The sequence below is a fragment of the Triticum dicoccoides genome, chromosome 1A, assembly GCF_002162155.2.
Source record: "Triticum dicoccoides isolate Atlit2015 ecotype Zavitan chromosome 1A, WEW_v2.0, whole genome shotgun sequence".
Classification (NCBI taxonomy): Eukaryota; Viridiplantae; Streptophyta; class Magnoliopsida; order Poales; family Poaceae; genus Triticum; species Triticum dicoccoides.
Window position 1 is genome coordinate 456,019,539 of NC_041380.1, and position 19,522 is coordinate 456,039,060.

General features: G+C 46.4%; 2 protein-coding genes across 2 annotated transcripts; one reads left to right on the forward strand and one right to left on the reverse strand.

Moving 5' to 3' along the window:
- The first annotated feature begins 16,421 nt into the window (after positions 1-16,421).
- On the forward strand, positions 16,422-17,576 carry LOC119278584 (membrane protein PM19L-like). Its single transcript, XM_037559914.1, has 3 exons — positions 16,422-16,660; positions 16,781-17,046; positions 17,141-17,576. Exons 1-3 carry the CDS (start codon positions 16,534-16,536, stop codon positions 17,261-17,263), a joined length of 516 nt encoding a protein of 171 aa, XP_037415811.1. The 5' UTR covers positions 16,422-16,533; the 3' UTR covers positions 17,264-17,576.
- An 84-nt stretch (positions 17,577-17,660) lies between these two features.
- On the reverse strand, positions 17,661-19,259 carry LOC119278574 (GDSL esterase/lipase At5g45910-like). Its single transcript, XM_037559905.1, has 3 exons — positions 18,983-19,259; positions 18,672-18,884; positions 17,661-18,576 (listed from the first exon to the last, which is right to left on the reverse strand). The coding sequence occupies exons 1-3, from the start codon at positions 19,257-19,259 to the stop codon at positions 17,843-17,845; spliced, it is 1,224 nt and encodes a 407-aa protein (XP_037415802.1). The 3' UTR covers positions 17,661-17,842.
- Between the last annotated feature and the right edge of the window lie 263 nt (positions 19,260-19,522).

A 19,522-nucleotide genomic window follows, 5' to 3' on the forward strand; every position in this document is an offset into this window, starting at 1 on the left:
GGTAACTATACCTGGTCCCTTATTGGAAAGTAGTACATCACAGAAACCTATTTCTGTGACACCTACACCAATTAGTGAGGAAGCTAATGATAATGATCATGAAACTTCAGAACAAGATACTACTGAACCTCGTAGATCAACCAGAGTAAGATCCGCGCCAGAGTGGTACGGTAATCCTGTTCTGGAAGTCATGCTACTAGATCATGATGAACCTACGAACTATGAAGAAGCGATGGTGAGCCCAGATTCCGCAAAATGGCTTGAAGCCATGAAATCTGAGATGGGATCCATGTATGAGAACAAAGTATGGACTTTGGTTGACTTGCCCAATGATCGGCAAGCAATTGAGAATAAATGGATCTTCAAGAAGAAGATTGACGCTGACGGTAATATTAATGTCTATAAAGCTCGACTTGTCGCAAAAGGTTTTCGGCAAGTTCAAGGGATTGACTACGATGAGACCTTCTCACCCGTAGCGATGCTTAAGTCTGTCCGAATCATGTTAGCAATTACCGCATTTTATGATTATGAAATTTGGCAAATGGATGTCAAAACTACATTCCTGAATGGATTTCTGCAAGAAGAGTTGTATATGATGCAGCCGGAAGGTTTTGTCGATCCAAAGGGAGCTAACAAAGTGTGCAAGCTCCAGCGATCCATTTATGGACTAGTGCAAGCCTCTCGGAGTTGGAATAAACGCTTTGATAGTGTGATCAAAGCATTTGGTTTTGTACAGACTTTTGGAGAAGCCTGTATTTACAAGAAAGTGAGTGGGAGCTCTATAGCATTTCTGATATTATATGTAGATGACATATTGCTAATCGGAAATGATATAGAATTTCTAGATAGCATAAAAGGATACTTGAATAAGAGTTTTTCAATGAAAGACCTCGGTGAAGCTGCTTACATATTGGGCATTAAGATCTATAGAGATAGATCAAGACGCTTAATTGGACTTTCACAAAGCACATACCTTGACAAAGTTTTGAAGAAATTCAAAATGGATCAAGCAAAGAAAGGATTCTTGCCTGTGTTACAAGGTGTGAAATTGAGTAAGACTCAATCCCCGACCAATGCAGAAGATAGAGAGAAAATGAAAGATGTTCCCTATGCTTCAGCCATAGGCTCTATCATGTATGCAATGCTGTGTACCAGACCTGATGTGTGTCTTGCTATAAGTCTAGCAGGGAGGTACCAAAGTAATCCAGGAGTGGATCACTGGACCGCGGTCAAGAACATCCTGAAATACCTGAAAAGGACTAAGGATATGTTTCTCATATATGGAGGTGACAAAGAGCTCATCGTAAATGGTTACGTTGATGCAAGCTTTGACACTGATCCGGACGATTCTAAATCGCAAACCGGATATGTGTTTACATTAAACGGTGGAGCTGTCAGTTGGTGCAGTTCTAAACAAAGCGTTGTGGCGGGATCTACATGTGAAGCGGAGTACATAGCTGCTTCAGAAGCAGCAAATGAAGGAGTCTGGATGAAGGAGTTCATATCCGATCTAGGTGTCATACCTAGTGCATCGGGTCCAATGAAAATCTTTTGTGACAATACTGGTGCAATTGCATTGGCAAAGGAATCCAGATTTCACAAGAGAACCAAGCACATCAAGAGACGCTTCAATTCCATCCGGGATCTAGTCCAGGTGGGAGACATAGAGATTTGCAAGATACATACGGATCTAAATATAGCAGACCCATTGACTAAGCCTCTTCCACGAGCAAAACATGATCAGCACCAAAGCTCCATGGGTGTTAGAATCATTACTGTGTAATCTAGATTATTGACTCTAGTGCAAGTGGGAGACTAAAGGAAATATGCCCTAGAGGCAATAATAATGTTATTATTTTATTTCCTTATATCATGATAAATGTTTATTATTCATGCTAGAATTGTATTATCCGGAAACATAATACTTGTGTGAATACATAGACAAACCAAACGTCACTAGTATGCCTCTACTTGACTAGCTCATTGATCAAAGATGGTTATGTTTCCTAGCCATAGACATGTGTTGTCATTTGATTAATGGGATCACATCATTAGGAGAATGATGTGATTGACATGACCCATTCCATTAGCTTAGCAACCGATCGTTTAGTATGTTGCTATTGCTTTCTTCATGACTTATACATGTTCTTATGACTATGAGATTATGCAACTCCCATTTACCGGAGGAACACTTTGTGTGCTACCAAACGTCACAACGTAAATGGGTGATTATAAAGGAGCTGTACAGGTGTCTCCAAATGTAAATGTTGGGTTGGCGTATTTCGAGATTAGGATTTGTCACTCCGATTGTCGAAGAGGTATCTCTGGGCCCTCTCGGTAATGCACATCACATAAGCCTTGCAAGCATTACAACTAATGAGTTAGTTGCAAGATGATGTATTACGAAACGAGTAAAGAGACTTGCCGGTAACGAGATTGAACTAGGTATTGAGATACCGACGATCGAATCTTGGGCAAGTAACATACCGATGACAAAGGGAACAACATATGTTGTTATGCGGTCTGACCGATAAAGATCTTCGTAGAATATGTGGGAGCCAATATGAGCATCCAGGTTCCGCTATTGGTTATTGACCGGAGACGTGTCTCGGTCATGTCTACATTGTTCTCGAACCCGTAGGGTCCGCACGCTTAAGGTTTCGATGACAGTTATATTATGAGTTTATGCTTTTTGATGTACCGAAGTTTGTTCGGAGTCCCGGATGTGATCACGGACATGATGAGGAGTCTCGAAATGATCGAGACATAAAGATTGATATATTGGAAGCCTATATTTGGATAGGGGAAGTGTTTCGGGTGAAATCGGGATTTTACCGGAGTACCGGGAGGTTACCGGAACCCCCCGGGAGGTATATGGGCCTTAGTGGGCTTTAGTGGAAGAGAGGAGAGGTGGCCAGGGCTGGGCCGCGCGCCCCTCCCCCCTAGTCTGAATAGGACAAGGAGAGGGGGGCGGCGCCCCCCCTTCCTTCTCTCTCTCCTCTTTCCCCCTTCCCGAATCCTATTCCAACTTGGAAAGGGGGGGAATCCTACTCCCGGTGGGAGTAGGACTCCTCCTGGCGCGCCCTCCTCCTAGCCGGACGCACCCCCCCCCTTGATCCTTTATATACGGGGGCAGGGGGCACCCCTAGACACACAAATTGATCCACGTGATCATATTCTTAGCCGTGTGCGGTGCCCCCTTCCACCACAATCCTCGATAATATTGTAGCGGTGCTTAGGCGAAGCCCTGCAAAGGTAGTACATCAAGATCGTCACCACGCCGTCGTGCTGATGGAACTCTTCCCTGACACTTTGCTGGATCAGAGTCCGGGGATCGTCATCGAGCTGAACGTGTGCTAGAACTCGGAGGTGCCGTAGTTTCGGTGCTTGATCGGTCAGGTCGTGAAGACGTACGACTACATCAACCGCGTTGTGCTAACGCTTGCGCTGTCGGTCTACAAGAGTACGTAGATCACACTCTCCCCTCTCATTGATATGCATCACCATGATCTTGCGTGTGCGTAGGAAATTTTTGAAATTACTACGTTCCCCAACAGTGGCATCCGAGCCTAGGTTTTATGTGTTGATGTTATATGCACGAGTAGAACACAAGTGAGTTGTGGGCGATATAAGTCATACTGCTTACCAGCATGTCATACTTTGGTTCGGCGGTATTGTTGGACGAAGCAGCCCGGACTGACATTACGCGTACGCTTACGCGAGACCGGTTCTCCCAACGTGCTTTGCACATAGGTGGCTTGCAGGTGACAGTTTCTCCAACTTTAGTTGAACCGAGTGTGGCTACGCCCGGTCCTTGCGAAGGTTAAAACAACACCAACTTGACAAACTATCGTTGTGGTTTTGATGCGTAGGTAAGATTGGTCCTTGCTTAAGCCCGTAGCAGCCACGTAAAAGTTGTAACAACAAAGTAGAGGACGTCTAACTTGTTTTTGCAGGGCATGTTGTGATGTGATATGGTCAAGACATGATGCTAAATTTTATTGTATGAGATGATCATGTTTTTTAACCGAGTTATCGGCAACTGGCAGGAGCCATATGGTTGTCGCTTTATTGTATGCAATGCAATCGCGCTGTAATGCTTTACTTTATCACTAAGCGGTAGCGATAGTCGTGGAAGCATAAGATTGGCGAGACGACAACGATGCTACGATGGAGATCAAGGTGTCGCGCCGGTGACGATGGTGATCACGACGGTGCTTCGAAGATGGAGATCACAAGCACAAGATGATGATGGCCATATCATATCACTTATATTGATTGCATGTGATGTTTATCTTTTATGCATATTATCTTGCTTTGATTGACGGTAGCATTATAAGATGATCTCTCACTAATTATCAAGAAGTGGTCTCCCTGAGTATGCACCGTTGCGAAAGTTCTTCGTGCTGAGACACCAGGTGATGATCGGGTGTGATAGGCTCTACGTTCAAATACAACGGATGCAAAACAGTTGCACACGCGGAATACTCAGGTTATACTTGACGAGCCAAGCATATACAGATATGGCCTCGGAACACGGAGACCGAAAGGTCGAGCGTGAATCATATAGTAGATATGATCAACATAGTGATGTTCACCAATGAAACTACTCCATCTCACGTGATGATCGGACATGGTTTAGTTGATTTGGATCACGTAATCACTTAGAGGATTAGAGGGATGTCTATCTAAGTGGGAGTTCTTTAAGTAATATGATTAATTGAACCTAAATTTATCATGAAACTTAGTACCTGATAGTATCTTGCTTGTTTATGCTTGATTGTAGATAGATGGCCCGTGCTGTTGTTCCGTTGAATTTTAATGTGTTCCTTGAGAAAGCAAAATTTAAAGATGATGGTAGCAATTACACGGACTGGGTCCGTAACTTGAGGATTATCCTCATTGCTGCACAGAAGAATTACGTCCTGGAAGCACCGCTGGGTGCCAGGCCTGCTGCTGGAGCAACACCAGATGTTATGAACGTCTGGCAGAGCAAAGCTAATGACTACTCGATAGTTCAGTGTGCCATGCTTTACGGCTTAGAATCGGGACTTCAACGACGTTTTGAACGTCATGGAGCATATGAGATGTTCCAGGAGTTGAAGTTAATATTTCAAGCAAATGCCCGGATTGAGAGATATGAAGTCTCCAATAAGTTCTATAGCTGCAAGATGGAGGAGAACAGTTCTGTCAGTGAGCATATACTCAAAATGTCTGGGTATAATAATCACTTGATTCAATTGGGAGTTAATCTTCTAGATGATTGTGTCATTGACAGAATTCTCCAATCACTGCCACCAAACTACAAGAGCTTCGTGATGAACTATAATATGCAAGGGATGAATAAGACTATTCCCGAGCTCTTCGCAATGCTGAAAGCTGCGGAGGTAGAAATCAAGAAGGAGCATCAAGTGTTGATGGTCAACAAGACCACTAGTTTCAAGAAAAAGGGAAAAGGGAAGAAGAAGGGGAACTTCAAAAAGAAAAACATGCAAGTTGCTACTCAAGAGAAGAAATCCAAACCTGGACCTAAGCCTGAAACTGAGTGCTTCTACTGCAAGCAGACTGGTCACTGGAAGCGGAACTGCCCCAAGTATTTGGCGGATAAGAAGGATGGCAAGGTGAACAAAGGTATATGTGATATACATGTTATTGATGTGTACCTTACTAATGCTCGCAGTAGCACCTGGGTATTTGATACTGGTTTTGTTGCTAATATTTGCAACTCGAAATAGGGACTACAGATTAAGCGAAGATTGGCTAAGGACGAGGTGACGATGCGCGTGGGAAATGGTTCCAAAGTCGATGTGATCGCAGTCGGCACGCTACCTCTACATCTACCTTCGGGATTAGTATTAGACCTAAATAATTGTTATTTGGTGCCAGCGTTAAGCATGACCATTATATCTGGATCTTGTTTGATGCGAGACGGTTATTCATTTAAATCTGAGAATAATGGTTGTTCTATTTATGTGAGTAATATCTTTTATGGTCATGCACCCTTAAAGAGTGGTCTATTCTTATTAAATCTCGATAGTAGTGACACACATATTCATAGTGTTGAAGCCAACAGATGCAGAGTTGATAATGATAGTGCAACTTATTTGTGGCACTGCCGTTTAGGTCATATCGGTATAAAGCGCATGAAGAAACTCCATACTGATGGGCTTTTGGAACCACTTGATTATGAATCACTTGGTACTTGCGAACCGTGCCTTATGGGTAAGATGACAAAAACACCGTTCTCCGGTACTATGGAGAGAGCAACAGATTTATTGGAAATCATACATACATATATATGTGGTCCGATGAATGTTGAGGCTCGTGGCGGATATCGTTATTTTCTCACCTTCACAGATGACTTAAGCAGATATGGGTATATCTACTTAATAAAACATAAGTCTGAAACGTTTGAAAAGTTTAAAGAATTTCAGAGTGAAGTTGAAAATCATCATAATAAGAAAATAAAATTCCTACCGATCTGATCGTGGAGGAGAATATTTGAGTTACGAGTTTGGTGTACACTTGAAACAATGTGGAATAGTTTCACAACTCACGCCACCCGGAACACCATAGCGTAATGGTGTGTCCGAACGTAGTAATCGTACTTTACTAGATATGGTGCGATCTATGATGTCTCTTACTGATTTACCGCTATCGTTTTGGGGATACGCTCTAGAGACGGCCGCATTCACGTTAAATAGGGCACCATCAAAATCCGTTGAGACGACGCCTTATGAACTGTGGTTTGGCAAGAAACCGAAGTTGTCATTTCTGAAAGTTTGGGGCTGCGATGCTTATGTGAAAAAGCTTCAACCTGATAAGCTCGAACCCAAAACGGAGAAATGTGTCTTCATAGGATATCCAAAGGAAACTATTGGATACACCTTCTATCACAAATCCAAAGGCAAGACTTTTGTTGCTAAATTCGGAAACTTTCTGGAGAAGGAGTTTCTCTCGAAAGAAATGAGTGGGAGGAAAGTAGAACTTGACGAGGTAACTATACCTGCTCCCTTATTGGAAAGTAGTACATCACAGAAACCTATTTCTGTGACACATACACCAATTAGTGAGGAAGCTAATGATAATGATCATGAAACTTCAGAACAAGATACTACTGAACCTCGTAGATCAACCAGAGTAAGATCCGCGCCAGAGTGGTACGATAATCCTGTTCTGGAAGTCATGCTACTAGATCATGATGAACCTATGAACTATGAAGAAGCGATGGTGAGCCCAGATTCCGCAAAATGGCTTGAAGCCATGAAATCTGAGATGGGATCCATGTATGAGAACAAAGTATGGACTTTGGTTGACTTGCCCAATGATCGGCAAGCAATTGAGAATAAATGGATCTTCAAGAAGAAGATTGACGCTGATGGTAATATTAATGTCTATAAAGCTCGACTTGTCGCAAAAGGTTTTCAGCAAGTTCAAGGGATTGACTACGATGAGACCTTCTCACCCGTAGCAATGCTTAAGTCTGTCTGAATCATGTTAGCAATTACCGCATTTTATGATTATGAAATTTGGCAAATGGATGTCAAAACTACATTCCTGAATGGATTTCTGCAAGAAGAGTTGTATATGATGCAGCCGGAAGGTTTTGTCGATCCAAAGGGAGCTAACAAAGTGTGCAAGCTCCAGCGATCCATTTATGGACTGGTGCAAGCCTCTCGGAGTTGGAATAAACGCTTTGATAGTGTGATCAAAGCATTTGGTTTTGTACAGACTTTTGGAGAAGCCTGTATTTACAAGAAAGTGAGTGGGAGCTCTATAGCATTTCTGATATTATATGTAGATGACATATTGCTAATCGGAAATGATATAGAATTTCTAGATAGCATAAAAGGATACTTGAATAAGAGTTTTTCAATGAAAGACCTCGGTGAAGCTGCTTACATATTGGGCATTAAGATCTATAGAGATAGATCAACACGCTTAATTGGACTTTCACAAAGCACATACCTTGACAAAGTTTTGAAGAAATTCAAAATGGATCAAGCAAAGAAAGGATTCTTGCCTGTGTTACAAGGTGTGAAATTGAGTAAGACTCAATCCCCGACCAATGCAGAAGATAGAGAGAAAATGAAAGATGTTCCCTATGCTTCAGCCATAGGCTCTATCATGTATGCAATGCTGTGTACCAGACCTGATGTGTGTATTGCTATAAGTCTAGCAGGGAGGTACCAAAGTAATCCAGGAGTGGATCACTGGACAGCGATCAAAACATCCTGAAATACCTGAAAAGGACTAAGGATATGTTTCTCATATATGGAGGTGACAAAGAGCTCATCGTAAATGGTTACGTTGATGCAAGCTTTGACACTGATCCGGACGATTCTAAATCGCAAACCGGATATGTGTTTACATTAAACGGTGGAGCTGTCAGTTGGTGCAGTTCTAAACAAAGTGTTGTGGCGGGATCTACATGTGAAGCGGAGTACATAGCTGCTTCAGAAGCAGCAAATGAAGGAGTCTGGATGAAGGAGTTCATATCCGATCTAGGTGTCATACCTAGTGCATCGGGTCCAATGAAAATCTTTTGTGACAATACTGGTGCAATTGCATTGGCAAAGGAATCCAGATTTCACAAGAGAACCAAGCACATCAAGAGACGCTTCAATTCCATCCGGGATCTAGTCCAGGTGGGAGACATAGAGATTTGCAAGATACATACGGATCTAAATATAGCAGACCCATTGACTAAGCCTCTTCCACGAGCAAAACATGATCAGCACCAAAGCTCCATGGGTGTTAGAATCATTACTGTGTAATCTAGATTATTGACTCTAGTGCAAGTGGGAGACTGAAGGAAATATGCCCTAGAGGCAATAATAATGTTATTATTTTATTTCCTTATATCATGATAAATGTTTATTATTCATGCTAGAATTGTATTATCCGGAAACATAATACTTGTGTGAATACATAGACAAACCAAACTTCACTAGTATGCCTCTACTTGACTAGCTCGTTGATCAAAGATGGTTATGTTTCCTAGCCATGGACATGTGTTGTCATTTGATTAATGGGATCACATCATTAGGAGAATGATGTGATTGACATGACCCATTCCATTAGCTTAGCACCCGATCGTTTAGTATGTTGCTATTGCTTTCTTCATGACTTATACATGTTCCTATGACTATGAGATTATGCAACTCCCGTTTACCGGAGGAACACTTTGTGTGCTACCAAACGTCACAACGTAACTGGGTGATTATAAAGGAGCTCTACAGGTGTCTCCAAAGGTAAATGTTGGGTTGGCGTATTTCGAGATTAGGATTTGTCACTCCGATTGTCGGAGAGGTATCTCTGGGCCCTCTCGGTAATGCACATCACATAAGCCTTGCAAGCATTACAACTAATGAGTTAGTTGCAAGATGATGTATTACGAAACGAGTAAAGAGACTTGCCGGTAACGAGATTGAACTAGGTATTGAGATACCGACGATCGAATCTCGGGCAAGTAACATACCGATGACAAAGGGAACAACGTATGTTGTTATGCGGTCTGACCGATAAAGATCTTCGTAGAATATGTGGGAGCCAATATGAGCATCTAGGTTCCGCTATTGGTTATTGATCGGAGACGTGTCTCGGTCATGTCTACATTGTTCTCGAACCCGTAGGGTCCGCACGCTTAAGGTTTCGATGACAGTTATATTATGAGTTTATGCTTTTTGATGTACCGAAGTTTGTTCGGAGTCCCGGATGTGATCACGAACATGACGAGGAGTCTTAAAATGATCGAGACATAAAGATTGATATATTGCAAGCCTATATTTGGATATCGGAAGTGTTCCGGGTGAAATCGGCATTTTACTGGAGTACCGGGAAGTTACCGGAACCCCCCAGGAGGTATATGGGCCTTAGTGGGCTTTAGTGGAAGAGAGGAGAGGTGGCCAGGGCTGGGCCGCGCGCCCCTCCCCCCTAGTCGGAATAGGACAAGGAGAGGGGGGCGATGCCCCCCCTTCCTTCTCTCTCTCCTCTTTCCCCCTTCCCGAATCCTATTCCAACTAGGAAAGGGGGGAATCCTACTCCCGGTGGGAGTAGGACTCCTCCTGGCGCGCCCTCCTCCTGGCCGGCCGCACCCCCCCTTGGTCCTTTATATACGGGGGCAGGGGGCACCCCTAGACACACAAGTCGATCCACGTGATCATATTCTTAGCCGTGTGCGGTGCCCCCTTCCACCATAATCCTCGATAATATTGTAGCGGTGCTTAGGCGAAGCCCTGCAACGGTAGTACATCAAGATCGTCACCACGCCATCGTGCTGACGGAACTCTTCCCCGACACTTTGCTGGACCGGAGTCCGGGGATCGTCATCGAGCTGAACGTGTGCTAGAACTTGGAGGTGCCGTAGTTTCGGTGCTTGATCGGTCGGGCCATGAAGACGTACGACTACATCAACCGCGTTGTGCTAACGCTTCCGCTGTCGGTCTACAAGACAACGTAGATCACACTCTCCCCTCTCGTTGCTATGCATCACCATGATCTTGCGTGTGCGTAGGAAATTTTTGAAATTACTATGTTCCCCAACACTCATATCTCTACAACCCTAGCGTCACCGAACCTTAAGTGTGTAGACCCTACGGGTTCGGGAGACACGTAGACATGACCGAGACTGCTCTCCGGCCAATAACCAACAGCGGGATCTGGATACCCATGTTGGCTCCACATGCTCCTCGATGATCTCATCGTATGAACCACGATGTCGAGGACTTAATAAATCCCATATTCAATTCGCTTTGTCAATCGGTACGTTACTTGCCTGAGACTCGATCGTCGGTATCCCAATACCTTGTTTAGTCTCGTTACCGGCAAGTCACTTTACTCGTACCGTAATGCATGATCTCGTGATCAACCACTTGACCACATTGAGCTCATTATGATGATGCATTACCAAGTGGGCCCAGAGATACCTCTCCGTCATACGGAGTGACAAATCCTAGTCTCGATTCATGCCAACCCAACAGACACTTTCGGAGACACCTGTAATGTACCTTTATAGTCACCCAGTTACGTTGTGACGTTTGGCACACCCAAAGCACTCCTACGGTATCCGGGAGTTGCACAATCTCATGGTCTAAGGAAATGATACTTGACATTCAGAAAAGCTACAGCAAACGAACTACACGATCTTTGAGCTAAGCTTAGGATTGGGTCTTGTCCATCACATCATTCTCCTAATGATGTGATCCCGTTATCAATGACATCCCCATGTCCATAGCCAGGAAACCATGACTATCTGTTGATCAACGAGCTAGTCAACTAGAGGCTCACTAGGGACACATTGTGGTCTATGTATTCACACATGTATTATGATTTTCGGATAATACAATTATAGCATGAATAATAGACAATTATCATGAACAAGGAAATATAATAATCATTTTATTATTGCCTCTAGGGCATATTTCCAACAATATCATGTCATCATGTGCATTGCATTTGCATACGTGTTCGTCTCATGCATTCCAGCATTTTCCCCGTTGTCCGTTTTGCATTCTGGCGCTCCTATATCCTCCGGTGTCCCTTTCTACCTCTTTTCGTGTGCGGGTGTTAAACGTTTTCGGATTGGACCGAGACTTGTCATGCGGCCTTGGTTTACTACCGGTAGACCGCCTGTCAAGTTTCGTGTCATTTGGACTTCGTTTGATACTCCAACGGTTAACAGATTGAAAAGGCCTCGTGTGTGTTGCAGCCCAACACCCCTCCAAATTGGCCCAAAACCCACCTAAACCCCTTCCATCCTCTAGAGCGTTCGATCACGATCGCGTGGCCGCAAACCACACCTCATTTGGAGCTTCCTAGCTCCCTCTACCCCTATATAAAGATCCCTACATTCCAAATCCGGGCGAAACCCTAAAATTCCGCTCCCCGCGCCGCCGGACACAACTCCGCCACCGGACAACGTCCGCTTCGTCCCGACGCCGACACGTGGCACCACCTGACTCGTCGCCGCCTGGTGCCCACATCGCCACCGCGCGGGCCCGCCTGGGCCTGGGGAGAGCCCTCCCGGCCCACGCGCGCGTCGCCGCCCGCGACCCGGCGCCCCTCCGCCGCATCCGCCGCTCCGCCGCCTCACGCCCACGTCGCCAGCAAGCTCCGCCACCCGCCGGCCCGGTGCGCCGCCCTACATCGCCGCTCGCCGCCCCGTCGACTCGGCTTCCGCGCCGCTCCGAGGCACCGCGCCCTCACCACCCTCGTCGCCGGCCGCGCCCCCGCCGGGTCCATCTCCCCCTCGCCCCGGTGGTTCGTACTCCGGCCGTCTACAGCTCCGGCGAGCTCGGATCCACCGCCACCTCGATCCATGTGTGAACCCTAGATCTGAGAATCGGCTTGACTTTTGCCTCTCTCTCAGTAAATTTTTGCAATCTTTGACATGACATAACTTCCTAATCGTAGATCCAATTCGTGCGTGTAGCATATCAAAATGTCCATCTCGACGAGTACATCATTTCATCTCATTGCATCATTTTCATTTGAGCTCATCTTGATGCCCAAAATGCTGTTGGAAGAGGGCTATGTGATGATAGTTGTAGATCTGTTTCAGCAAATGCACTTTTGTCATTTTTGCCATGATTAATGTGTGCATGCTTTGATCCTGAGCTCTACATGTGTTTTGTTGTATTCCATATCATCTTTACAGGGGTGTATGCCATGTATTTTTGTGATCTTTGTGGTGACTAGCACAAGCATGCAAAGTAGCTTACTCAACGATGTTGATTTCAGGGACTTAGAATTTCACTAAGTCCTTGCCCTGTCATTATTTTTATGCCATATGTTCATGTTGTTTCCTAGTGATCTGTGCCTATTTTGAGGATGATCAGTAAGGATGTTTTGTAGATAATGTTGTGCTCTTTCCATCCATGTATTTGTTTGCAATTATGGAGCACCCTAGCTTGAGTCAACCGAGCTCTACTTTTGCTATAAAATGTTCTTGGCAGATTGTTAACATGTTTTGCAGCGCCACCTCGGGGAAACTTGAGGGTTGGTTTTAGTTGTACGGATTGCTTATTTGAGTGTGCCCTGAGAACGAGATATGTGCAGCTCCTATCGGCATTTGTCGGCACATTCGAGCAGTGTTGCTGGACTTGTTTTACCATTGCCGAGATGTCTTGTAACCGGGATGCCGAGTCTGATCGAATTGTCTTGGGAGAAGGAATATCCTTCGTTGACCGTGAGAGCTTGTGATGGGCTACGTTGGGACTCCCCTACAGGGATTTGATCTTTCGAAAGCTGTGCCCGCGGTTATGGGCAGATTGGAATTTGTTAATGTACGGTTATAGATAACCTGAAATTTAACTTAATTAAAATGCACCAACCGCGTATGTAACCGTGATGGTCTCTTCTCGGCGAAGTCTGCGAAGTGAACACGGTGTTGGAGTAATGCTTGACGTAGGTTGTTCTAGGATCACTTCTTGATCATAGTTGTTCGACCGTGCTTTTGCCTTCTCTTCTCGCTCTCATTTGCGTATGTTAGCCACCATATATGCTAGTCGCTTGCTGCAGCTCCACATCATACCTTTACCCTACCTATAAGCTTAAATAGTCTTGATCGCGAGGGTGTGAGATTGCTGAGTCCCCGTGACTCACAGATTACTTCCAAAACCAGATGCAGGGACCGATGATGCCGCTCCAGATGATATGACCGAGCTCAAGTGGGAGTTCGATGAATACTCTCGTCGTTACTACGTATCTTTCCCAGATGATCAGTAGTGGTGCCCAGTTGGGGCGATCGGGGACTTTGTCGCATTTGGGGATTGATCTTTATTTTGGTTTCGTAGTCGGACCTTGAGTGTATTGGATGAATATAATAACTTATTTATGTATTTGTGTGACATGGCGAGTGTAAGCCAACTATGTACTTTTCCCCTCTATTTATGTACATGGGTTGTTGTGAAGATTACCTCACTTGCACATTGCTTTCAATGCAGTTATGCCTCTAAGTCGTGCTTCGACACGTGGGAGATATAGCCGCATCGAGGGCGTTACAAATCTTTCCCTAGATTTTATCTCTGCCTTGCTGGAATCTTTTGCGGCTATGTCCATGGTTAGCCACGTACAATCCGAAGAAGAGGCATCATTTTCACATTTCACTTATTTCTGGCTTCTTCATGCAACAATTTTTTTTCACCATAAGTAAGCTTATCATGAAGAGCTGAATTGCTAAGTGACACAACAAGCGTGTTCCAGCTATCAAGCATCGAACTCAGCAACAACAATGCGTGTACCTCATCCTCAAAATTGTCCTTCGTGGCTGAGAGTTGATTTATATGGAATTGGAAGACACATTCAAGTGCTGAATCACATTATTGCCATGTCGGTACTCAAGCTTACAAGTATTTTGATTACCAAGGCCTTGTTCATTGATGTCTTCCTTTCATTCATAGACTCTAATTTTTTTACATCGCATATGTATTTACGGCATTTGCAACATGGTGAAATAAAATTGCGGTTTATGTAGAGCATACCTATTGTCTTTCTGTGTAGCACTATTCATTCTTCTTACGTGACACCGTAGAGTACCTTGTCTTCCACAATTGGGTCATACAAATATGTTCAATAAATGTCGTCTTTCACCATGGGCTTCCATAGTGAGTAATTGAAAGAATGAAATTTTATCATGAAGGTTGTCGTAGCACCCTCGTCCATAGCCATTGTGAGCAACACTTCCAACAACAATCAAACAACTAAATTAGAAAGCTCCTAAGACACCAAAACTTTGATGCCACTCTGTTCGGAATTAGCACACAAATACACTTATGATGAACTAAGAAATGATGTGGAAATAAAGTAATCTCAACACCATTTCATGTATTAATTCAGAGACCGTTACACAACATGGAAGGAAACATATGTAGTAACATATATGGAGGAAATAGCCCTTGCAACACTCCAGACACACCCCAGACAGTGTTGGAGTCAGGAGAAACTCTTTGAATAACAACATAACATCAGCACACGGAGACACAAGATATTTTTACTTGGTTTTAACCCCAACCTTGTCCCTATCCAAAGTTCTCCTGACCCCATACATCATTTGAGAGGCGTCTGGGGTGTTGCGAGAGCTATTTGCATCATATATGTTGCTACATATGTTTCCTTTCGTACTAAGCAACAATCCTTAAATTAGTGCATGAAGTGGTGCTGGGATTAGTTTATTTCTGCTGCACTTTTTCGGTTCACCATAAGTGTGTTTGCATGCTAATTCCCAACAACATGGTAGAGGTTGGGGATGTCCAATCACGTCCTTAGGTTTTTTTTTCTTCACACACCCTTATAGGTTGGCCCTACTTGCAGGATTCAGCGTCAAAACGGGCTAAACATGTAATTGAGCTTGTTATTGGAAACTAGTTGAATACTTGTTGAGCACATGTTTATATCGATGTACTCTGACTCCCGTGGGTGAAGCAATGATTGCTCGGTTTGTTTGAAACCGCATGAAAACACTGTGAAGTTGGAAATAACCTTCTTTATACATATTTTCATTAATAGATTGATAAATGAGCTCTAGGAAGTTATCAACAGTGTAACATGTAACGGATCCTAGGAATGGAGACGATCGGTTCTTAGGGTCTTCCTCCATGTTATCAGCAGCGTAGCGGATCCTACTACTCTCAAAGTTGTAGCATGCCGCTATTGCGTTTGATCTTGCACCGCTGAACCTTCGCATCACATTGGCCTCAAAAAAAGCAACTTGTGATTGACATTGCATTTGACACGGGGGTCGATACTAAGCTAGTGAAGGAAATCAGGGCTATGCCATCTAGTTCCGCGAATTGCAAATTCGTTTTGAGCGTCAAACTTGGAGGCCCATAATCTAGCCAAGTTCTCTCATTCTTCAGATCGTGGAATCCATGTCTGGCTTGCCCAACCCCATGATCATCTTGATATTTCTATCTCGTTAAACCCTGATCAATAAAGCTTGGCTGATTATACTAAAAAAAAAGCTGAATACTTCTGGTTTTGCGTTAAAGTGGCCAAAAAAGAAAAAAATTGTGGTCAATCGCTAAGTTGTCATAAAAGTTTTTGTTCCACTTTAATAATCCACTTATTTCCTTTCGAAAAAGATTGTTGGAAGTTCTGCTTTTGACGGGTCCTTTGGAGGCTGGCGTTGCCGAGCAAGAGGGAAAAGAACATATGCAATCCATGCTTGAAACTAAAGCTTTCCGTGTCCACGAGCATATCACCCTATTCACCTGGCGAAGAAAAGAATTCGTGACCCCGTGCAAGGAGAGGAGAGGAGATCCGTCCCTTGCAGACCGCAAAAGCAGCATACTACCTGGCTGGCTTACTCGCAAAGAAACGGCAGAATATCTGTGGCTTCTTCGTGTGCGTCTCTTAGCTGCGCGCCGACCTTTCCACCAAAAGAATGCATTTCCGTGGCGGTTATATATGCCGCCGATCACCACGCCGTAGCAGCACACCACGACCGGAGCGGCATAGAAAAGGGAGCGAGCTGAGCACACGAGCACGCACGGCGCATCGATCTCGTGTTCGGCAGCTCAGCTAGCAGCTAGCATGGCGAGCGGGGGCATCAAGACGATGGCCTCGGGCCTCCTCTTCCTGAACCTCATCATGTACGTCGTCGTCGCCGTCATCGCCGGCTGGGCCGTCAACTACAGCATCGAGGACAGTGCCCACTCACGTAAGCCCATCGTCTGCAACCTCTGATCAGAAGTTCAGAGCCTGAAGAATACTCGTCTGTTTGATCTTGTCCTGGTGTTGATGGATGTGCATGTATGTTCGATTGTTCGTGCTCGTGCAGTGAGGGGCGCGTCGCCGCCGGTGCGGCTGTTCCCGGTCTACTTCCCGATGGGCAACCTGGCGACGGGGTTCTTCGTCATCTTCGCGCTCCTGGCCGGCGCGGTCGGCATCTCCACCTCGCTCACCGGCCTGCGCGACGTCACCGAGGGCTACCCCGCCAGCATGATGTCCGCCGCCGCCTCCGCCCTCGTCACCTGGACCCTCACCCTCCTCGCCATGGGACTCGCGTGCAAGGAGATCAGCATCGGCCTGAGGCCCCCCAGCCTGGTAATTAAGCACCAGTAAATCAATGGAGAATCTGTCGAGCCCATCTCTTGTCCTTGTGGAACCTAATTAACGATGTTCATCTGTGTGTGTGCAGCGCGCGCTGGAGACGTTCACGATCATCCTGGCCGGAACGCAGCTGCTCTGCGTCGGGTCGCTGCACGCCGGGGCGAACGCGGCCATCGTGCAGACGCCCATGGGAGTCAGAGCACGGGTCTGATGATCGGTCGACGCAGGCCGGTCGTCGATGGAGTGTGGTCTATTTGAAGGTGCAGCATCATCTTGGCAAGGATTATTGGTTTGCGTGTGCGTGCGTGTGATGTGAATATGCGGATTATATATGCTACCGTGTCGGGGTTCTCAGGGTGTGCGTGCGCTTGCGGTGAAATTGTGTCCGACCGGTGGGCGTGACGATCACATAATATGTCGAGTACTAGTATTTATTCTCTAATTTGTGGGACTGTCGCATTCTGCACAAAATCTGGCAAATATATAACGTTGCTCATGCAAAATCTGGCAAATATTACTACTTCCGGGCTCCATTTATACAACAGCGTATTGAACGACTAAACGGTAACGCAGCTGCGTCACTGAATAGAGACAGATGAAGCAGAGCTTTCACATTTTTTTTAAACCGGGCATTACCCCTTTCCATTACTTTCACAAAATTAGAAGCAGCTCTGTTTTTTTTTGGAGAAACACAAGCAGTTCTGTTTTTTGTGAGACATCCACGATTTCGCTCGCACAATGTGGTTACACCAGACGGGGGCCCAAACGCCAACAAACGTGACGACCCGCATCAACTCACGGGCAGGCAAGGCTTCTGGCGCGGGAGTTTCACCGCAGCCGGGCACGCGAGCCCTCGGCGATACAGCAGCTCGGTCATGACGCGGTAACCATGCTGCGTCAGGTGGATGCCGTCCCAGCTGGGACGCCTGCTCGGGTCCGCGCACACCGTCGTCCCCGGCGCGCCGCACAGCCTGTTGTGATCAAAGTTATACTCCCCGCCGCCCGCGCCGCAGCATGCCCTACGCAGGGCCGCGCCGCCCTCGAAGCCGAGCCGCGGCGCGTGGCGGAGGATCTCGAGGTAGGCGGCGAAGTAGTCGGCGTAGGCCACCGTCGCGTCCGGGTACGACCGCCGCAGCTCCCCGACGGCGCGGCGCAGGCGCTCGTTGTGCGCGCGCGCCAGGACGTTGAAGGAGACGAGGCAGCCGTCGCCGTCGCGCAGCGACGCGGGGCTCGACGCCGTGGCCGCGGTCAGGTAGCTCGGCATGCACCCGATGGGGAAGTTGCCGGGGATGACCATCCTCGTGGCGCCCATGTCCAGCACCTCCTTGGCTGCGTCTGCTACGGATTGCACGACCTCGGGTACGAGTGAGAGGGCGTGCGCCAAGCTCTCCGCGCTGCGGGTAGCATTGCTGATCGGGTCGTGTCTGTCGTTCGTCCGCCGGGGCTGTAGGAAGACGTAGTTGTAGTCGTTGCCGCCGATCTCCCCCAGCATCACCAGTGAACTCGCTAGTTTCTTATCTATCTCTGCGATACAAAGTTAACTTTTTGCATCAGCTTAATTTGTGCTTTGGTGGCAAGTTAATTACAGTAGCTTAATGAGAAGGTGAAGGGCAGTAGACCTCGAGGGGAGTTAGTTGTGGAGCTCATGAACTCTTTGAACCATCTGAGCTGGACTCCAAGGGAGCTGTTGGTGTGGGAGACGGTGAGCCCCCTGTTGGCCAGCGCCGTCGTGCTGAGCGCGGTGGCTCCGGCGACGGCGAAGTTGACGCCGTGCGTGAAATCCGCGCGCCTGTCGAGGTACGGGTTGAGCAGCGGGAGGCCGAGATCTTCAGCTGCACAACCACAGATGCTCGCTCGTTTAAAGACAGTAGAGAGCTAGAGAGCTAGCATGCATTGTACTAGTAGTCGGCAAATGGACATGTGGATGTACCAAGGAAGTCGATCATGAGGAAGCCGTCGGAGCAACGGCCGGTGGGGCGGCCGATGGTGACACCGTAGGGAAGGCCCGTGGTGTAACGCAGCATTCCGGTGTCGCCTTCCCGGAGGAGGTTCCCCGTGTCCGAGATGGAGTCCCCGAAGTTGTAGATGGCCGTAATGCTGTCAACCGTTGCCTCCGAAGGCGAGACCTGCGGCGGCGGCGGCGCTGCGACGCCTGTGCCCGCGAGGAGCAGCACCATGAGTAGGCGACCTGCTAGAGCGAGAGCCATGGATAATTTGCCCTCTTCGTACCCACAGAACTAGCTGAGCCCCCCTACACATATACACGAGTGCGGTATGCAAAGCTAGCGCATGTCCCTCTGTCCTCACAGAAATACACAGATACAGTTGGTAGCTATGAGCATTTGGAACGGCAGCAGCCGGCGCAATAAGGGTCCTGCCGGACAGGGTGACATGGCAAAAAAAAGCCAATTACATCCATATACAATTTTGCTTTGCAAAAGGAGCCCTAAAAAAAGCAATCGGGTCCTTA